A 22,009-nucleotide genomic window follows, 5' to 3' on the forward strand; every position below is an offset into this window, starting at 1 on the left:
AGGAAGAAAATGGTTAAAGGAATAAGCTGATATTTCATACCTGTCATGTGCAATACTTCCTAAGAACTTTTTAATCCATTCAGCAAAGAGATATTTAACTCCAGTTGGCAGCACTACACAGTGCTGCCAGCTGAACACAGGAGGCACTGGAGGACACAGGGCAATTCAGCAGGACAATACAGTTTCACTCTCTGAAATCGTGTGCACATTTCTGTGGGATGGGGGATCCTGTGGGATGAGCGAAATGCATTTCCTGCCTTGCTGTCAGTGCTCATGTGCAGCATCTTGCTGCAAATGCACAGTAATTCACCTTCCTTTCACGAGGGGAGAAACTAGAGCAAATCTGCTTATGCTTACTACTCTGTACTACAGGTATAGCAGTCAGTTAGTTGTTCATGTGTTCTTGCAATCTATTAATGAGGATTTAGAGTAATAATCAAAGCAAGCTATTCCCTTAATGAAGCTTTCCTTTTGCTGAACACTGAAGTGCTCTGACGGTTGCACTGGGTTTTTTTGTTTGTTTATTTGTTTAGACATGCTACCAAAATACAGCTCTTTGAGAGGAAACGTGGAAGTCATTCAGCGACAGACAGCAACATTATATAGTGGCTGTAAAAAGGAAATGTGAATATCATAGGCAACAAACTGCAGAAGGGGGTTAGAAAACTGAATACACTGGTTGAAGATAACTGGAATTTTTCCAGGACAATGTTAACCATACCAGAAAAACTTGGGATCCTTTGATGGTGAACAGTGGCCAGTGCCAGCTTTGTATTGTACAGGTAAGACCAAAAGAAACTGTTCAGCTGACTGATCTGAATGAAGACTTGTTCATGTCACAGGAATTTGTCAGCTATCCCTTTTGCCAGACAGTCTCACTGTATATCAGTCTTTTCCCTAGACAGCATTACCCATGCTGGCGAGTAACTTCCTTAATATTTATTTTAGCTTCTACTTTTCTGCAGTTTTAGCATTTCTAGCCAGCCATCAAATAGGTTTCCATTTTCAGGAGGCAGCAGGAAGGTCATTACCTCGTGTCCTGGTTGCAGTCCTGGGCAAGCTTCACCAGCGCCTGCACCAGCAGCTCGGTGCTCTCGCGGGAGCCCGACAGCAGCCTGTCGGCTCCAATCTGCTCCGTTACGGTCAGCAAGTGTTCAGCAGCGCATCTCCGGACAAGGGCGTTTCGGTGACTGCAAACAAGATTGCAAACACTCGGGCAGCGAGAAAGAGAGCGCGCGCACAGAGGGACCGGCCCGGCCCTGGCCAGGCAGGGGCAACCTGCCGCCTCGCCGCAGCTCGAGCCAGCGGCAGACACTACTATCCCTTGACAAGCACAGGGCTGGCGTCTTACAGATGGGCCACCTGCAAGGGTGAGAGAGGGATTCAAGCACCCTGGACTATTGGACAACTCTCTTTCTTTCCTGAAGTTACTGAGTCTGAGGAAGAGAGAAATGAAAGACAATTTGTGCCCGCTCGCATCAGAGGGCTTCCACCACACACACATACTGCTGCAGTAGGATTGGGACTTATTTCATCAATTTATCTCCAAATCTGCAGGCCCTTGAGAAGCTAGATGGGGGTAAAATAAAAAGTATGGAGGATGAAACTATAGAATGTCCAACAACGCAGAGAGTTCGTTCTTTGTGGCTTGGCAGCAGGTACGCATTTGAATGTTTTACCCTTTTCGAAAGCTGAGAAAAGGGCAGCAGTTATTTCAGCTAGACCGTCCTCTCCAGAAAAGAACAGCACATATCTGAAACCATCAGCCATGGCACTATTATTTCAAGACAGCAGCTGCTTCAGGTAAACCTGTGGGAATCTGTCTGTGAAGGTGCCTGTAACATGACTCGCCATCTCAAAGCTTAAGATTTGGTGTCAGTTTAAATAGAAAGTGATGGCCTAAGGACATGGTGTCAGACAGACTCCTCCCTGCAGGAGCTGCACCTGCTGAGCAGCCACCCACCACACCCAGCAGCTTCTCCCCTTGACACTCCATGTCTCAGCAATTAGCTTTCCTGTTTCTCAAGTTAAGGGCATAACGATGATGCATGGTTTTTCCCGGGGCCTCTCATGGTTGGTGCCGTGCAATATCAAACAGGGGTGTTCTCTGCTGGAATTGCCATCGCCCCTACTCCCGCAAAGCCACGGGGCTGTATTACCATGCTCCGCAGGGATTTTCACTTCCCCATCGCTCACCACACCTAGGCAGCAGTGTCTGACTGTGAGAACAAGCGGGCTGTAGCAGGGTGCAATTAGATGATATCAGAAAGGGAACAGGGATGATCAGAGATTTTCATCAACAAAGTCAAAGAGAATCTAGGGGAAAGGACTCTTCCCTCCAGCCATTCTCCTGCTTGTCCCTCTTCTCCCCTTCCTTTCCCCCTTCTCACACAATTTAAGCTGAAGGACATCCCTAAGAAAGAACCACGTACTTGACCCCACCAGCCATGAGAGCAGCCATTGCCCGTGTGGGAGTCACGCTCCCCACCATGATCCCAAGGGATCGATCAGCTGCTTTCTGAATGAATTCACTGGAGTCCCCTGCCTTCTGGAGCAAGGCCCGAGCGGTCTCCTCCACCTCCTGGTCCATGTGCTTCTTCATGGTCCTGAAGAGCTCTCCAAGAGTACCAATTGCAAATCGAGACACCTTCGAGCGGAGGTTGTTCACCTGCAGAAGTCATGATAGAAAAACATAAGAATTATCTTGTAAAGAGTATCAGTTCTCCTGGAGAGAAGACTCAGGAGACCACAGGACTTTTTGCTGGGTCCAGGTTGAACGTAAGACCGCAGTAAGACCACAAGCACAGAAACACCCTTACTCTGATACCAACTTCTTCTCTGGTTTCAGGACCACTTACAATCCAATTTTAATACGACAGCAGGCCTGGGAAACATTCACATAAAGAGTTTTACTCTGTCCTCAAGGTACACCGTTTTGATTTTAGGCCATTTTATTGCGGGACGGGGGAGAATCAAACAATGGCTAATTACAAACTGCAAAGGCACAATTCATAAAGACAAGGCAGGGGAAGGGTAGCGCTTTTCCCTTGTCCAAAAATGCAACACCAGCAGTCTGAGCACTTATCCAGGAAATGGGAAACATGGGTTCAAATCTGCTCTCAAACTAATTCACAGCAGCACTTGAATCCCGCTGTTCCATCCACCTAGGAGAACCTGAGCTGTTGGACTTAAGGATCTGCAAAATCCTGATCCTGGAGAATTGTACATAATTTCTGCTGCAATCAGTGGGGTTTTACAGAATTCAGTGCTACTCTGGAGTGATCCCTGCTTTCAGAGGACTATTCTGAAGAGTGAAAGAAATGAGCATCTGAGAGTCAAGCATTTCATTTGAAAGATATAATGAGAGACAGTTTTGTGCTTCCTTCTGCCTTACCTGTGCTTTTTAATAAAAAGAGAACACTAAAGGCCAGAAGTGTTTGTGAAGACAAAATCTGAGACTAAAGTGAAATGAAAGCTGAACTATGCTTCTGCACAGGACAGCTTAGAACAAAGAGGAAGAAATTTCTTCAGAAATATAAAAATAATACAAGAATCAGATTAGCTAAACTGGAATGGCTTCTCTTATCTCTGATCTCTAAGCAGGAATATCTAAACAGAAAGGCTTGAAGAGCCCAACATCACCAGAAGCATTCAAGTATCTGACATCTTTAGCCATTGGATAGAAGACATAGATCTACCTCCATGGAAAATGAGCTAAGTCTTACTGTTTCCTGCAAGCAAAGGAAGATTTAAAATATTTGTCCAACACATGTAGTAAGAGTACAAGGCAGCTGGTTCAGGCCACAAAAAAGTGTCAGTTTGGAAATACAGCTGTATCTGAGGATCTTAGGTTGAGCCCTCTCTGTTAACTGAGTAATGAGAAAGTAAGCTGGGAGGCTCCAAGCGTCCAGCAGCTGTACTGCAAAATCCCACCAGTGCAAGGAGACAGCACATCAACAGAAATGAAAAATCTACAGAAAGTGCAGAGAGGAAGGAGAAGAGAAATCAGGAAACCCTGGAAGATAAACAGCTGCAGTTGGTCTCCAGGGACACTGAGGAAGTGCTAGTGAGTGCTGGAAGGCAGAAGCTTCAGGGTTTAATTGCAGCGTGGGCAGAGACTTGGACTGTTGCAAATTACCCGACAGGTTCCTCAATTTCTGTATTTGAATACCACATTATAATGACACGCAGCTCAAAGAGGAGACAGAGACAGATGCATTTGCAAATATAGTAACATATAGACAGATCATAGAGGTAGGTGACTTAGCTACTAGAGAAATGAGATCTGAAAATAGCAGCGGAAGCAGACATGGAGCACGTGTGTAAATGCACAAGCACGTATCTACTCTATCTACACCCTGTGTACAAGGTACCCGGGACACAGTTAAATGCAACATTCCTACCTCTTTGGTAACTGCCAGAGAAACGTCATGAAGTCTGCAAAGAAGGATTTCTGAGTGGCAGATAGCCAGGCGTCTAATGCTGAAGAGCCCTTTCCCTTTCAGCTGCCTGAAAGGTAATTACCAAAAAGATTGATTTTTCTCACCACCCAAGAACGAGGCAGCACCCTTTGAAATGACCAGGGTGTCGGTTCCAACAAGGGAGGCACTTCTCACGCAGCACTTAATTAAATTGTGGAACTCGTTGCCACAGGATGCTGCGACGGTCAAAAGCATACATAAATCCGGAAGGCAATTAAATGGTTTCAGAGCGGATGGGTTAATTTGTGGCCATTAAACAACCTAGCCTTGCTGAAAGCCCTGGTACACACAGTCCCTGTGCTACTATTTCCCAGAAGCTCAGCGGCTGCTTCATATTTCCCTGTTTTTTGCACCTTGCCTGTATGCCATCTTCCAATATGGGTCGGTCTGGATATTTGCATGCTGCAATTCAGTCAAAAGAAGAAAAAAAGAAAAAAAAAACAACACAGAACAACAGAAAAAGCAGTATGTCTTAAAAGATCCCACGCTTCCAGCAGTTTCTTTGTGAAGAATCTGAGCTGGATGAAGGTACAAGATTGACCCACTCTTTCCCCATGGCAGCTTCCCTGCCGGGAGCCCCAGAGGGCTGCAGGGCTGGGCTGGGGCCTCCTGGGTGCAACCAAGTGCATCCATGCCTGCAGCGGGCACTGCGCTGCAGGGGACGTGGGAAGGGGAGAGGGGCAAAGTAAAGCAGTTGCGCAAGGAGCTGCATCGCAGATGGTTTTGCACGGTTGCTCTGGCATGAACGGAGCCTCAGCAAGCACATGCTGACCCAGAAATCAGAAACAAGGCCAACAGCACCTGAAATTCATTGCTTCCTCCTGCCAGCATCTAATTTCAGCACACACTGTGGTTAAAAATGTGCCTTTGTTTAGCCCATATTAAACAACAAGGAGGAAAAAAGTTTAATTCTAGAAGTGCGAGGCTCCTAAAAAATTTTTTACTTTGAATTTTCTTCTGCCACGAGCCCGTCAGGAGGACGGACTAGTCGAGCAATTCTGCACCATGTCTCAGTCTGTATTGCAGAAATAGCAGCTCCCCGTGCGCACTGCTGCGACTGTGCGCGCAGGAGGTCCCTGCGGGCTGGGGCAGGAGGGCTCCTTCTCCTGCTGCTGCTGCCAGCAGCAAGACTCGACATAACTTCTTACTCAATCCCACCCACGCCAGTATCCTGAGGCCCCAAAAATCTCTAAAACTGGAGATTGTTTCTATCCTGCCTCGTGTTTCTGGCTTCAATGGGCAAATCTTGTTCCATGATTTTCTCCCTTCCCTCATGTTTTCATCCGTAGCTACCCGGAGCAGAAGGTAAAACCAGCAAGGAGCACCGCTAGCCACGGGGCAACCCGGCACGGGTAGAAAGCCACCCCGGCGTCCACGCACCCCGATCGCCTCACGAGTCCCATTTTGGCCAGCCCGGGCTCAGCAGCACGACGCTGCTTCGCCGGACCCGCGTGCCGAAGGCGAGGGGGAAAGGGAGCGCGCGGGGAGCTTCCCCTTACCAGTCGCTGCTGCCGAGCCAGGCGAGCGCGTCGCCCAGCCCCTGCTCCGGCTCCAAGAAGGGTCTCGCTGCATCCCCATCTTCGGGCTCCTCTCCCCACTCCGGGCAGCCCAGGGCGATGGCTGGCAGCGAGTTCGCTGCAGGAAGAGGGGTGATCGCCGGCCGGCCGGGCACCGGTGCCTGCCCAGCACCCCGCAGCCTCCCGGGCACCCCGTGCTGGCCATGCCTCAGTTTCAATTTATTTCAAGTATTCTAGATAGCAGACAGCTGAGCACGCATTCATTTTAACATACTATAGGGATAGTAGTAGTTTATGGATTTCACTGTTTTCCAAGCTTTATGAATATTTACTATTTCAGAGTTACCCACCAGCACTGTTTCAAAGATGCTGAAGTGAAATTTATTTGTCATCAAATGTATTTGTTTACAAACTGTGCGGTGCCTAAGCTTTCTCCTGTGGAAAAACGCAATTTCTAGTCTAGATAGTTGTGACAAAAAAGCCTTCCAGATGTGAATTGAGGATGAAAATATGTAAATGTAGATGGAAATTGCTGGCAAATGCACTTGCTTGATGACAAACATACAAAGTATAAGAAAATTCAGAAAACGAATGTGCTTGTTATGAGACCTATTTTTCATCAGATGCACCATAGGTCAAAAATTGTCACATCTTGCACTCTAAAGCTCATTTTCTAAACTACAGACAAAAACACCTGAGTTGTCTCAAAGTATTGAGTCTAAATATTGCACAGAATCTAGATGAACTGGTACGGACTCTGTAGAGCTTTTATATTGGCTAGAGATTTTGTGTGTTCTACAAGATATGGAGGATATACGTAAAATCAGCAGTGCATTTTTCAAAAATGTGTAAATTGGGCCTAATTGTGATCTCACTGGTAATACATATGTATACATATAAATAGTTAAAAGGAGTGGAGAGCCACATCAGGCTAGTTCTAGTCGCTTTCGAAAAACAGCCCAGGACACAGCAGTGTCACTAGAAGATACCATTCAAAGCGTCATTCCTAGCTCCATTTTTCTTAACTCACGATCTTCAGGATTGTAGCACAAGCGCAGGCTAGATGACTGCTTCCTACCCACGAGAGAGAGACCAGAGCCGCTACGTGCGCTCCGTCTGCTGCCTGTTCCTTGCAGACAGCCGGCAGCGTGGGAGGCAGCCTCGCCTATAGGGCGCCTACCATACGCAGCTGCTGAATTTAGGCTAGGTGACAGCAGAGGGACGAACTGCAGCTAGTTTATGTTGCATGAGACGTGACACAGCAGCCTGGAAGCCTTCAAACACCTCCGGGTGCGTTGTCACACCAAGCCACTGACCTTGGCGCAGCGGCAGCGCTGCCGGCGGGAGAGGAGGGCCGCCGCGCTGCTCACCTGAGGCATGGCGCGGGAAGCCGCCGTCCCTGCTGATGGTGGGGATGCTGGGCAGGGATGGCCTGTTGACCCGCTTCTTCAGTGAGGTGCCAACACCAGCTCTGCCCGCATTGCTCGTGCTGGACGAAACGGACACCGTCCCGTTGACGTGCAGCGGGCCAAAGCCTGTGGAGATTGGAAAGGACCCCTGAGTCCAGAGCGCTGGACAGGTCAGCTAAGGGCTTGGAAATGGTTGGAGGGATCTCGCTGGAGCTGGAGCAAAATCCCTCATTGCATTGGCCCAAACAGCTCCAAGCACAGCAGTTGCACGCTAACCTGGGGCAGCGATTGTGGAGTCCTTCCCCTAAGGGACGGGGGAGACCCAGCACTGCACTTCCTTTGCTTTCCTGTTTCAGAGGCCAGGGAGGAAAACTGCCTTTCTGAGGCTCACAGCTCTGCACTCCTCACTAGCACCTCGCAAAACAGCAGCAAGAAAAAGAACAGATAACCTTGTCCCGCACCCTCGGGCTGAGCGCTGACTTGCAGCTCCTTTGCTGCCGTGCTCGCGAAAGCGCGTGCCGCAGTACGGTCAGCGCCTGCCAGCCGCAGCTCGGTCAGGAAGCCGTGCGCTCGCGTGGGCAAGCGCCAGCGCTCGGTAAGAGCTCCGGTGCGGCTCTCCAGTGCGAGCTCCTCGGCGAGGCGGTGGGTGGGGGCAGCGTAAATTGTTGCAGCGCATGAGCAAGATCATCTTTTGTGCTTCAATCAGAAATATTTTAATTCAGTTCTTTCAGGTTGCAACCTGGTTAAAAAGCATTCCTTTGGACTCATCCTTTCACCTGTAGTGAAGCACAGTGTAGGCTGCACCCAAATACAGAGTTTGAAGCCCAGATGTAGTTGCCAAGGCAGATTTACCCAGTCCAAAAAACTTGGTAGGAAAAAGGGGCAAAAGAGGATCTATATTCTGCCACTGACTCACTGTGGGCCATGATCAAGACACTTCATGCCTCTGCATTTTTATTTGTTCTAGCTTCCATTCAGGTCTGTGCAATGCAAGTGTAACAGCCTTCGAGTTCAGTTTCATAGACATTTGCACACTATGCAAGGGGTAAGCAAGTGAACAAAAGACCCATAACTATGACAACTTCTTACCTTCTTCATCAGCACCTGCAGGGTCAGCACTCTGCATATGGAGCTGCAAGGGCTTCTCCTTTTTTCTCTCTCTCTCTCTCTCTCTACGCAAAAGCTCCATCTCTCTCATTTGCTTCTGGCGCATTTTCTCCTGAGCTGACTTGGATATGGTAACATGGATCTAGTCACAAAAGAAGCACAGCATGGAGTATAAAATTACTATACATGACACCTAGGCAGGAATACAGTGACAGAGTATCATGGCCTTTAATGCATTTCCATATATGCTCCAATGGCTTCAGAAGCAATTCCTCCTTTTTCTCTCCTTCGCATACAGCTACACCCAATGGTGTGTACCACATCATTTCTATACCCGACCACTGCTACAAGATACTCTTTCTCAAGCCACATCATGAAGCCCTGCTCACATCAAGCGGCCTGTGGGAGTGCTCCAAGAGGTATCAAGAGTTCCCACTACCAGGGACCTGTCAATAGGTCAGGGCAGGAGAGTAAAAACCGTCTGCCAGTATAGACAACCAGCAATGAAAGGTAATCTGCTGTTTCCTAGCTATGGTAAACGCTTACAGTCAGTAACTGCAGCTGCTTCTCACTTCCCTGTTGCTGAAGGACTCGGCTACTCTCAGAGAAGATGCATGAGTCCAGAAGAGGGGTCACATGAACAGCAAGTTTGAGAAACATTGGTTCAAATGAATAGAAAAAGAGCGTTACAGGGTTGTAAGATACATCAAGAAAAGTAAGCAAGGAAAAGCAAGCTCTCCTGCATTATTTGGCAGCCTTGCTTATGCTCTACATTATAATCTTTGCTTCTACCTCCCAAGCACGCACTTTGCAAGTGCTCACTGATGCACAGCTTGCTTTGCCATTTGATTCTGTTATAAATTCGCCTCTGCACAGAGTGCTTCTTGCTTACTCTTAGTGCCATCTCCAAACCAACAGTTTCTGCATGGTGAAAACACACAGGCAATTACTCTTTAACTATAAAAGAGTCCCCCACAAGAGGAAAATGATAATTTCATTGACATTTTATGCTAAATCCTGAACAACGACTGAAGAGCAAGTGCCCTCTCCCACAGTCCTTAACCCTCACCCGTCCGTTGCTCTCCTTCCAGTCGTCATCCCTCAGGAGGCGAGGGCTCGCTAGATGGTCCGTCCCCACGGCCCAGCTGACGGGGAGGCTGGTGCATGGCAACAGAGATTCAGACAAGTGGCCAGCAGACTTCACACCCCCAGCGATGCGATGGTGGGGAACAGGTAGGACAGGTTCCAGCGTCCTGAGCTCTGGGGAGGTAAGAACATATATTTCCTATGAGAATGGAGAGTAATGTATAGCACCTCCAGATGGGTGGGATCCTACCATATGACATCAGCCACAGAAAGGGCATCGCTCTTTCGGCCATCAGATCCAAGTCTACTGAACGATAAAGGCCTTGATCGTCAACTCCCCATGAGTTGCTATGTCTGCTAAAGAATAGCGGTGGGATAAGGAATCCCTTTGTCAAAAAATTGTTCCCATCTATTCTAATTTTAGTAAACATCCTCTTTTTCCTACTTTCTAGGGTATCTCCTGTTTTTTGATAGCTACAAGCCTTTGTTGAGGTAGGAATAAGTGTGTCCTCTTCTCTGCTGCACTATTAAAGGGACATTTGAAGCTTGGGGTTGCTAGAACTTTACCAAAAGCAGAATTTTGTTCTCAAAGCTGGATTTCATTCTCCTTGAACAGATTCATTACAAATTGTAGCAGATCAGCCCACTTTCTGGGCACTCTCACTAATGGCTGATTTTCTTAATGAGAATAGCACAGTGCAGCTCATTCTGAATTACTCTTCAACAGAGCTATCAAAACTTAGAGAACTAATCATTTCATGCATGGTTTCACAGATGATAAAATCATGAGATAGCCAAGCAGTGAAAAAAAAAGGAATAACTTTTTTAAATTAGGAGTTTTTTTCCTACTTAATGGTCAGGTTGATGAGAGAGAGGGGGGAAAGAAAGATAGTTTAACTGCATAGTTAGTTGCTAGTTTGGAAAATATCCAGTAAAAATGCCACCTTACTTACTCAGCAATTCTTCTCCCTAGTTCCCTAGTTATATTCAGCATCTTAGCTGCATATCAGCAATAAAGTAACCATCACTGGAAGTATATGCTCATTATTTGGCAGAGCTAGCACTGAGCTGAGACACTGCTGGGTCTTATCCTTTTTTCTGCATCAGTAGAATTATTTGTTAAATTCTCAACTGTCCCAGAGATGTCAAAAGGACAGCAAAGGTATCATCGAAGTTTTCAGCTTGACAGTATTAGGCAATACAGACTGATGCTCTGTTTTGTCTAGTACAACTTCTATTCCTAGTGATGATGCAAGAAAAAAAAGCCACCAGGCATCTCACAGCCCTGCCTGAATTTGCAAGGCTGACATTTGCAGATAGATTAGGGAGAAGATATTTATAATAATAAACTTAGCATATGTGATCTAAGGTAACTGAAATATAAAAAGGAAGCCTCAGTTTATTACTCATCATTTAATTTAGACCTGTATTTTAAGAGAATGGAAAGTTCCATTCAGATGACTGCTCCAGAAATGAGATACTTATTTAAATTTCTTTATTTGTAAATGGAAATGTCATATGTACTTCCTATCACATAAGGTTTCACCATTTCTCCCAGTGTAAAAATAAGCAACATTCATGAATGTACTCCAAGTGTCAGAAGGGTTTGGTTCAGGATCAGACTGCCCTGAGTGAAGGTTTCCTTCGAGTGTAGGAGGAGCAAGCAGCAGCATTTCTTATTTCACATGAAATGCCTCATTTATCTTCAATTTTTGTGACATTAGGAGGTAATTGCAGAGAGACAAGATATACAAGCACAGTGAAAAGCACAAACTGAAAGACTTGGAGGAAGAGCTGCTTCTGTGGTGCATTTTGGGGCTCGAGGCGACCCTCTCGGCTTCGCATGCTGGACTCATTTCCACCTGAAACACCAAAGCACATTTCCCCGAGGACTGGGTAGCTGTCCAAGTGCCTCAACAAATTGCAAAAGGGAGTAGGAAGATTTTCTGACCTCAGCAGTGCCGTCCACCAACTAGGATGTCTTTATTCATTTTTAGGACAAACATGCCCTGTACCTACCCAGAGGCTTAAGGGTCCTCTCCTCAGCTCTGCTGCCTGATCTTGGCCTTAAGAAAATAGAAGAGAAAAGAACATGAGAAGATATGAAGAGAAGTGGTGTAATTTTAATGGAGGAGGGCTTCCTTAGCAAGGTCACCCTGATGAAGAAGCAAATGTAACTCATAAAATCAACAAAAAGCCCACTGCTAGCTGTTAAATTTTTGGTTTGTAGAGTCACACAAGGAGCTAACCTGGCTCCAACTGAAACATGTGTCAAATTCTTCAATTTGGACTTCAAATACCCAATTCTGCTGCCTGGCTGCTGAGCTACATGGCTCTCACTTTACATACAGCCTTTCTGAATCAACAAGGGATTTACCTGGAGCCACTGCCCTCAACACACTCTTGCACCACTGTAGAAGTCTAACTTTGCCTGATCATGACTTAAACTGATGACAGTATATTATTGCAAATGGCGATACCACCATTCTCTCCTGAGATTAAGATTACACCTTCCTGCTTTTTTATTTTTCTGATGTGGATGGTAGGAAAGAAGTCCAGCTTAACTGGCAGATAAGTATATTCAGATTTTGAAAATACTTACCTATGGCACTTCAAAAGCCATGCTGATGCCTTTAAACTGGAACAATATTTCTATGACTTATGATTTACTATTATAGCTGGCATAAGGCTGACAGCTAGATTTCCCCATGCAGGTACAAATGAATATCTTTCCATCCCCAAAGAGTGTGAGTCATATAACTGCTCTCCAGCTCCTTGTCACTACGATCTTGAAACCTTATGTAAATATTAAGGCTCTCTGAGTCTCTGAGAGATAGATGTGTATCTGTGCTCTCATTCCTCAGCGAAGGCCCAGCCACGGAAGAGTTTTATGATTGACATTTACAGAAACAGCACCTGAATTTGATAGACAGATTTACAATTGCTATATTAGCCCTAAGACTCTTGTAGGTGCAGCTATTTTAGTCAAAGTTCACACACAAAATCAAAAGCCGCATTCAGGTAAATATAATACAATCTTGGTGTTGCCTAAGGAGCAACAGAAAGATTACAGAGCAAACCAGTATCAGAGTCCAGATGAGGACCTATGAGTGTTGACTCTCTGCTCTTTAAGCTCATCATGTTAGTTTTGACATCAAGTTGGATCACCTTAGACACACAATCTGGCCAACACACACAAGTTTGCAGAAATGTATTGGAGAACTGACTGGAAAACAACCTTGTGAGACAAGCGAGTTGAGTATTGTCCTGGGGAGAAGGTCTCCCTGGCTTACCTCTCCTGCAGCGGCTCTTGCGGAAGTGGCTGTGGACAGTCCACGGGAGGCCCCGCAGCACTGCCAGGGTCTCCATCTGGTGTGCTCACCACCTTGGTGATGGGGGGGACCACAGCCACCCCTCGCAGCTTCCTCATCTCCTCCTCCTCGCTGCAACGCCAGGGCTGCAGGCGAGCCTGGAAACAGGAAAACCTAGCGGTTGGGCTGCATGCCACCATCCCCCCTTGCTGCTCGGGCAGGCCAGTCCAGCAGCACGTGGGCTGGGGGCTCAGCTGGCACCACCACAGCCAGAGGGGAACATCTGGTGGCAACGGCATGTGCCAGAAGCAAAGGGGATGCTGCTGCCTCTGTTAGCCTTTCTACTGGTACCAGCAGGGATTTAGATCACCATCCCCTTATTGTCCCTCAAGCACCTACCAGCCATTGCTCAACTCTAGCTAAGTCCCCACAAAGTCATTTTGTGCCCTGTCAAAACTTGCTTTGCTCAAGTCCATAATTTTGTTCTGCTGTTGCCCTTCCTACAGTCCCCCTTCAGCCTCTTAGCCCAGACGTTCACATGTTTTCTGGATCCCAGGTGCTCTCCAGCTCCCACACAGTTTGTTATTGCTGGCTCACTGTCATTTTTTAAGTTCAGCAGAGCTCCCTCCTCTGCCACGCTGTGTAGCAGCTCTCTGCCTGCTGGAATTAGTTTGTCTGGAAAGGCTATGGCTACAAACCATAGCCTGCAGGCACACGCCTGCAGGCACACACCTCTCCTTAGTATCTTCTTGTTTTCTTCCTGGCCAAAGAAACAAACCAGGACCTGTTTAAGCTACAGTAAAACCAATAGAGCTAATATCAGGGATACATTTGGCCCTGTATCTGCAAGGCTGAAATAAAGCGCACTGACTTGTTATTGGTTCTTCTGTTTACAAAAGCCGTTACTTGTCACCCTCCTCCTGCCTACCATGGCAAAATCAAAACAGCTGCAACTCCTGTCGCTCCTGCAAAGCCATACAAGAGCACAAGGGCTGGGCTCCATTCCCTACGGCCAGAATTGCTTGTTCCAGTTGCTTACTCCTGTGCAGACCCATGGAAGGAGACAAAGCTGCTTGGGGGCCACTATAGAAACAGCATTAGAGGTAATGGTGTACAAGGACTCAGCTGTACTCCAAATCGCTGGTGGAGTTCACAGGGCAGCCCATCCAGCTAACACCTTTTTACATCTAAACCAGAGTTGATGCAAAAACCGCTGAGACACTGGTGTGCCTGTAACAATAACAACTACGTTCACAGCACAGAGAATTGACAAATAGGCTTATTTTACTAATTAGAGTGGTACATGCTTGGCCAGGTTAGATATGTTTTGACTGGTTGCTCATGTTTTCTCAGTCATAAAACACAGCAGGAGCCACTAGAGAGCGCAGAAACTGTTTAAAGAGCAATTGTCCTATTCCTCTACACTGGGGACATGAAGTCTACAGTATGCAAACCATAAACCTGGAGCTCAGCGTCTGGCTGAGCTCTTCCTTGGGCCAGTTGCTTCCCTGGACTTGCACATGGGGAAGGACCATCTGGGAGCTCCGCCTATGTACAATTAGCAGAAGAGCCACCAAGCTTGGTTTGGCCAGGTTTGATTACTTTGCACCCTTTTACCTCTAACATCAACCCCTCGTGGCTCTTGTCGTTGCCTCCGCCATCTGTGCTGTTCTCACAGTCCTTAGGCTCTCCGTTGCTCACCTCGCCAGTCTCAGAGGACAGAGGGCCGTGCTGGATGGGTGGCATGGGCTTGGACATTACCAGGAGCCTCTGGGAAGCTGACCTGGAAACGGCTGGCTTCAAGGCAAGCCCCACAGGGTCACTGCTGTCCAAGAGGCCTGCAAAGTGGAGACACGAAGCGCAAGAGAGGCAACGTTTCAGATCCAAAACACCTGAAGCTGGACTCTACAAGGGCAGATTTATTGGAAATTCGTAAATAGCTGCACTATTGCCAGCATTAGCAGCCCAGGGACTCACAGGACCCATTTCCACAGAGCCACCAGCGGCTCTCTGGGCTCCTGTCAAACATCGGGGAGCCCCACACATCTGCCCTTACTGGAATTAAGTCACATGCACATACACCCGCACATTCCTCTCCCTGCCCCACAGACCAGCTGTAGGGTTGCGCAGGGGGCTGAGAACAGGGAAGGTTATTACAGGGGGGCACATGCAGAGGAGAAACAAACAGCAAAAGCAGTGGCTCAGAAAATGCAATCATAGAGGTGGTTCACTCTTCACCAGCAAGATGCTCTCTAGGCTGGAGAAGACTGCTTCCCACAGGAGAGTGGGTAGGCTCAGCGTTACCTCTCTGCAGCACTAACAGGCCCTCAGACATCCTTCTCTTCTTCAGCTTGTCCTTGATCTGAGCAGTTTCCATGGCGGCGCTGCTCACCTCCCTTTCTCTGGGTTCCTGTTTCAAGGCTGGGCTAGGAAGCTGCGAGAGGTCACCTCTGGCCCTGGTGTCAAGATTTTGCAGGCTACTCTTGCTGTCTTGGCCCTCCAGAGGAGAAATGGCCCTGGGATATGGAGGCCTCCAATCTCCACCCCATAGACATGGCTGCTGCTTCACCTGGGTATTTAATACAGGCTGAAGAGAAGCTGCAGACCAGGTAACAGGAATAAACTGAGTTAGTCAACTTCACTTCTTTACAATCAATCCATCTGAAGAGTTTGAGGCAATAATTTTTTATCACTGAGAAGAATGGTTTGTTTTTATTTTTTCATAAAACTAGCATCAGTTTAATTCTTATGAACATTAGTGAGCTAGCAAGCCAGGAGATGGAGGTCAAGGTCCCCTCTGGTTAGAGGGGAGAAAAGATCACCATCTTCAGCCTTGGCTTCTGTAAACACTGCCAGTAAAATCCAAACAGTGCTATTGGTATTTATGCAAAGCAGAATGAATTTCTGGCCACAAGAACTATAGCTGGCAGAGAATTAGCCTTACAGATGCTGGTGGCTGTGAATAGCTCTCTGAAAACATCAGCTCAGCCCTTAGCAGGAGTCAAGGGAGCAAGATACAGGAAGGATTTCAAATCATAACAGGCTGGCAGGAGTAGTCATTCGGCTACTGCTGTGCTCTCATAACCACAGGATAAAACATGAGAAACTTCGAGTAGATAAACACAATGCCAAGTGTGCTGCTGGAGGAGCGCAAGATCATCTGCGGCTCTCCATCAGCAGCCAACTCTGACATAGAGGCAGTACGTGAGGACTGACCTCCAAGGACCACTTCTCCTTCCAAACAGACTTTCCTTTCAGCTAAGGCCACCATTGCATACTCAACCCCTTTCCGCCCTCACCTTCGTCTGCTGTGGTCCATCTGCTACCACAAAGCTGCAAGTTGGAATCGATGCTTCCTCCCCGTAGCGCTCGGCGTCTGGCTTTGACTTCGGGGATGCTCCCACAGTAGACAGCAACGGGGGCACGGCACTTAGCTTTAATATAAGGACAATACGAAAGACCTGAATTTATAGTATTTGAGAAGGAGAGGAAAAAAAAAAACAGCAAAAAAAACGAACACCCCTTTGCCATGTTAGTCTCTAACATACCAGGACAAACCTACAGTCCTGGCCTCTACGAAGGCCTCAGTGCCCTCAGGCCAAGCTGTCTAGTGAGGGATTATGTTTCAGTCTTTTGACAACTGCATATTCTGCAAAAATAGGTAAGTTTTGCTAGTTTCCAGTATTTCTTTCTTCTCCCTTCCAATGGTAGATAACCCACAATTGTCTCTAGAGTTTGACCATGTCTAACATTTATCTGCTTCCCAAAACTAGCTCAAAAGTTCTATCTTTTCTGTAGTTCCCACCCAAGTTTGTTGGTTGTTTTTTATTTCTCTCCACAAGAAGCTATTAAGACACAACCAATTAATCACCAGGTGTGAAGAGAACTCTGCATTAGATGTCCCCAATATTTAGACAAGGTAATTGAGTAAGCCTACTGTTGGAGGCAAAATGTTTATCCAAACTTTCTACTTTGCTCTGTATCACTATTACTAGATTTTATTCCCCCCCTTTTTTTTCCTTTACTGCAGAGATGCCTAAAGCAGCATAAATTTGGCCAGTCTCAGAAAATCTCTGATTTTGGATAGCGCTGGAAGTTCAAAATTACACACAGCATGTTTTCCCATCCCTTAGCCAGGCCAACATCTTCCCCACGACGCAGGCTCTCGCTCCCTTGGAGCAAAGCATAGCCACCTGGCAGTGCGGCCATCGTCTCCGAGGCCAGGTGATCAGCACCATGAGCACAGCTCTCTGCAAGCTCTCTGCATCCCCGAGCCGGGCAGCAGTCCCAGCGCCAGGTGCTGCCGCTCTGGGCTAATATCCTCTGGGCAAAAAGGTTGCAGAAGTGGGATTGCAATAAGCCCTGACCACGGCACTAATGGTGAAGGGCTCTCCAGTCTGATGCGGACCATTACCTGCTGCAAAATCATCATGTGTCGCCATATGCGGGGACATTCGAGCCCTCTCCAGCTGGGAGGCTACCTGACACAGTGCCGGTCACTGGCCCTGACTCAGCCGCTGGTGGATTCCCCCGCCACATTGGATGCCTGCATGGAAAAACAAGACTGCTAGCAGAGGTGACAGCTACTGCTCCCTGGCATCTTGTTCCTGCCTGCGGGAGTCATGTGGAACATAAGATGAAACCACTGAAGTCAGGTGGTGTTTAAAACCAATAGCGTAAAAATATATTCAAAAAATAAGTTTTGCCCACACTGGCAAATTCCTAGCCAGGATGCCCAAATGTTGCTGGGAGGCCATCACCAGCATAACAGGGGACGAGCACGACCACCACAGCAGCTGCTCCAGCAGCAGGTTTGCTCGCTGCACTTGCAGCTCTTGGCTCTGTTGCAGCAGGCTGGACCCGCTCCCATCGAACTCGCTGCTCCTGCTGCAGCTGAAGCGCGGATTTCAGACTTGATAGCAATGAGCCAAATGTGTTTGTACTGTAATTCCACAATGCACCAAGAGCAACCAAAACATTAAGGGACAGAATAGTTACCTGTTTCAAATAGGAACATACCTGTGCTTTAAGAGAGTGAGGTGGAACATCTGGCTAGCAATACTGGAGACCTCTGTGTAATCACCACTCAATTTGATAAGCAAAGGCTGTCCTGAGCACTTTCCACCAGTCTGCAGGATTTTTTTTTCCCCAATTGAAAGGGCTAGATGAGCTTTTGACACACCTATGAGTAATTCTGAGCTACAACTCAGATCACAACCAAAATACTTCCAAATCTGTCACCCATTAGAAAGAAAGGAAAAAAGCACTTGAAACAGCTGCTGCTGTAGCGGCATTACCTGCATTTATAGCATTTGCTGAGGTCTCTGTAACAGTTACAACAGCTCAGAAAGCCTGAGGCTACAGCATGACCTATATTTAAGGGATCCTACCTATCCAAAAGCTATATGCCATGCTCACACATGCAATTGCACTTCCCAAGGGCTAGTGAACCTGTATGCTGTGTTATAGTGTGCAGGGTTTACCAGGGGAAAGGAAGTTTATGCTTAGCCTTTAAGGTTAGTGCTATAGCAAAATGTTATACTCGTCAGCTTCAGGTCCCTGCAGCCCGTTTCCTTACCCATATGGCTGTTTTCACGCCAAAACGCTGACTGAGACTTCTGTCAGCGCACAAAGCTTTGGCTTCCTTAAACATTTTAGTCCATTTCTTATGATCTAATTGGAGAGCTAAAAGGAGATTTTCTGGAGTGTACCATGTTGCCCTTTTATCCTAACGCTCATCAGCAGTAAAATTCCTATAAACATCAGTGGCAATGCAGATATGCCAACATGAACCACTTTTGAAAATCCCACTCATAGAGACCTATAAAGCTCTGTGATGAGAGTTTCTATCACCTGGCAGCTGAGTGCAGCCAAAAGGGTCAATCATGAATAGTTAAGTTAAACTATTACAGAAGAAAACTTGCCTCTGAGCTTGGTAGAAGAAGCAAAAGCAGGTACATATTAATGTATTCTTCAGCTTAAAACAAATAACAAAGAATGGCTATACAAGAACTTTAAGTACCCTACTATCAATCAAACTTACAGTCAGAGAAAATGGTGCCCTCAAGACAATTACAATAGAAAATGTTCATATTACAGCACAGCCCTGCACAGCTCCACCCTCTGCCCAAGACATTTAAACTTCTAAGAAGCTTTCAAAAGATTTGTCTAGACTAAAGTAAGTGATTTCAGAGAGCCTGGAGACAGCTAGTTAACCCACTTCTGGCTTTAACCAGTCTAGATACTCAAAGAGATAGCTTAAGGTCAGTTAATAAAAGGCTAGATGCTTAAAGGGTTTTTAGAGACTAATTCCTATTGCTTTCAATGAAGGATGGGCACTTACTATCTTCAAAAATGTGAGATTAGGTTTATTTGGCACTGCATACATCAAAAACAGGGAATAAGAGGTATCACTATGAGTAGGAAAGAGAATAAGGCAGGGATTATGGTATATTTTCTTTGGTTTCATTGCACAAGATAAATAACCAATATATATGCCACTGGCAATTTTGGCTGGATGAGATCATCTGCTAAATGAGGCTGAGAGTATCCCATTGCTTTAGGTATTAAAAGTGTCTAAGAGAAATCGCTAAGTACATGAAATGAGTATTATCTTGTAGTTAGGACAGAAGGGTTCCTCGGCCATTGACTGACTCTGTAATACAGGGCCAATCTCTCAATGTCATAGTTTTATTCATCTACAAGGTTGTTCTAGTAAACACTAATATTCTATAAAGCATAATTAGGAAGGACATTGCTTACAGCATTTCTGTATCCCCTGAAGGATTAATTAGCTAAATTCAGGCTGGTTTTACATGATATGGGTAACCCCAGATGTACAGCTGTTGAGGACCAATCCCTTCTCTTTGGAAAAAAAAAAAAAGGCACAGAAGATTGCACAGAAACTACTGTAACTGCAACGGTAAGTGCTGAACAATTTCCCTGCAACCTGGGAGAAGCCTGGATGTGCAGGATTCATCTTCTCCTGCCACTACTGACACTGCAGAAAATGAGTTGGTGCCATTCTCTGAGAATCGCAGTGGCACTGGTTCATCACTATGCAAGAAAAGTTGCTAGAAAAATGGTTTTCTAAAAATGAAAAAATGGAATAGAGGTGTATTTGAACAGTTCCAGGCCTGGGTAATGTTTCAGTAGACAGTAATTGTGCTCCTTTCTGTTCTCCTGCTGGGTCAATCGGAAGGAAATGCATCTTTAGGGATTTTCACCTTTGGATAATTAGCTTTGAGTAAATGAAAACAGAGATTATTTAATACCATTGTTACTTTCTTCCCCAACTAACAAGGTCTTTCTCTGGTTGCTTCCTTGTGCTGCAAACATCACTGTGCCTCACTGCTAAATTTGCTGACTCCAGCAATCCTGCAGAGGCTGCTCAGATTGGTGCTGCCCGAGGCCGAACCTGCTGTCTCAACAGCCAGAGGCTGGCTTTGAGGATGCAGTGAAATGGCCAATGACACTAGATCTTTTGCCAGTAGATTGCAGCTTAAAGGGCCATAATGCTGCTGAAACATAAAGCTTTAACATGCACTAAAACAGAAATCACCCAAAGCCTGTGAGAGAATGACAGGGCAGATCTGTGTTACTGGTTGCATCTTCTTTTGCATTGAGCACACCGAGCAGTGATCTATGAGGCGTATGCAGTTTCTCAAAGTCACTCATCCTTCAAGTCAGCGTGCAGAATGGCTTCCAGCTGCCAGTCGTGCCACTTTGGTAAGCTTTCAGTGTCTAAGCTACTTCATGTGAGCAGAGCATCTTCCTGAAGTGCTCCAGCCTCTTTCAGCATGATGATATAGGGCTGCACACCTGAGATTACACATTCAAAATCCATTTTCTCTTAACACTGACCTCACAATTTTTAAGAATTTTTGGATCAGCAAACTTGTTTCCTCAAATACTGATTGCACAGGCAAAGGAAATAGTGTTAAAAATTCCAAATGCCACCCATACAGGCTCTTTTTAAAAGTTGTGCCCTTACCTGGGAAAGGAAGGTACATCTTTCATATGGAAGATCTTAAAATTTGAATATTCCCAACAAAAGCTCCTGCAACGGCTGCTTTTCAGCAGAGCAGGGGTGCTCAGCCATGAAACAAGAGTTACCGCAAACAGAGGCTTGCCCAGGGCAGCACACCAACATTGCAGAATAAGCTGCTCTGAATGCCAGACCTCATTAGCTCCTTCAGTGGTAACCAAAAAGCACTCAAACAATCGCTCATTCCAGTGCTAATGAGGTGTTGTGCTGGACACCACGGTTATTTGCGTACTGTACACAAGCATGCTCCCACTGAGCGCCGTGACGGTCTCCGTTGGAGCTGCGGCTGAGTGCCGTCGCTTGCCAAAGGCGGGGGATGGATTGCCCCATGGGCTTCGGTGGCTGCAGGATGCAACAGGACCACAGGGAGCCAGGAAGGCTGAAGCACGTTTGCCTAGAGCGTGACCCATCCTCTACCAAAAGCATTAGTGATTTTCTTCTTGTCATCAAGGTGCCTTCAAGGTGCTTTGAAGAAAGTCCTTAACTTCATCCCACGAGGGGCCTCGGAGTATTAATGCTGTATAAACAAACCACAGCAAGGCCGTGGTGGATAGCACTGGAAAAAAAACATCAGCAACTGTTTCTCAGAGAGAGTTAGAGGTCCTGACAGGGCACATAGGGCTTTTGCCATAAAGAACTCAGGAGCAGGTTCTAGATGCTGGACACCCAAGGCTTGGGGAGAGAAGTCACAGTCAGCATCTTGAATGAGTGCCAAAAGTACATCATGCCAACATCCTACGTCTCAGACTGTTAGGCCAGCTGTTCGTTTGCTCACGCGCTCCCTGTGAGAGCTACATGGCTTCTTGGGACAATTTATCCATAGAAACACTGGGCTTGTCTCCCTCAGTGCCTTCCCCTCCATTGCCTCAAGGAGAGAGGTCTCTTTCCCCATGCTCCTGTGCAAGTCCACTACTCTCTAGGATGAATAAAACAGATTTACGGGCTGGCAGTTTGCTCCAGCAGGGCCCCGTGTACTGGTCCATGCACCTTTCCCAGAGGTGTGGACAAGCTCCGAGCACTCCGACTGCAGCAGTGCTTCACAAATAGCTGC

At 46.7% G+C, this 22,009-nt stretch overlaps 1 protein-coding gene across 1 annotated transcript in view; it reads right to left on the reverse strand.

Annotated features, from left to right (window-relative positions):
- The window catches only part of TOGARAM2 (TOG array regulator of axonemal microtubules 2), a 31,304-nt gene extending 13,951 nt beyond the window's left edge, over positions 1-17,353 (reverse strand). Inside the window, exons 1-13 of the mRNA XM_062573546.1 lie at positions 17,326-17,353; positions 16,195-16,345; positions 15,216-15,427; positions 14,529-14,749; positions 12,894-13,069; positions 11,620-11,666; positions 9,584-9,774; positions 8,497-8,656; positions 7,369-7,533; positions 5,981-6,116; positions 4,404-4,509; positions 2,433-2,668; positions 1,032-1,190 (exon numbers count right to left, since the gene is read on the reverse strand). Of these exons, the coding sequence (XP_062429530.1) occupies positions 1,032-1,190; positions 2,433-2,668; positions 4,404-4,509; positions 5,981-6,116; positions 7,369-7,533; positions 8,497-8,656; positions 9,584-9,774; positions 11,620-11,666; positions 12,894-13,069; positions 14,529-14,749; positions 15,216-15,427; positions 16,195-16,345; positions 17,326-17,353 (1,988 nt within the window). The remainder of the gene's footprint in view (positions 1-1,031; positions 1,191-2,432; positions 2,669-4,403; positions 4,510-5,980; positions 6,117-7,368; positions 7,534-8,496; positions 8,657-9,583; positions 9,775-11,619; positions 11,667-12,893; positions 13,070-14,528; positions 14,750-15,215; positions 15,428-16,194; positions 16,346-17,325) is intronic.
- Positions 17,354-22,009: the final 4,656 nt, after the last annotated feature.

Source organism: Rhea pennata, chromosome 3, assembly GCF_028389875.1.
Source record: "Rhea pennata isolate bPtePen1 chromosome 3, bPtePen1.pri, whole genome shotgun sequence".
Taxonomy (NCBI): domain Eukaryota; kingdom Metazoa; phylum Chordata; class Aves; order Rheiformes; family Rheidae; genus Rhea; species Rhea pennata.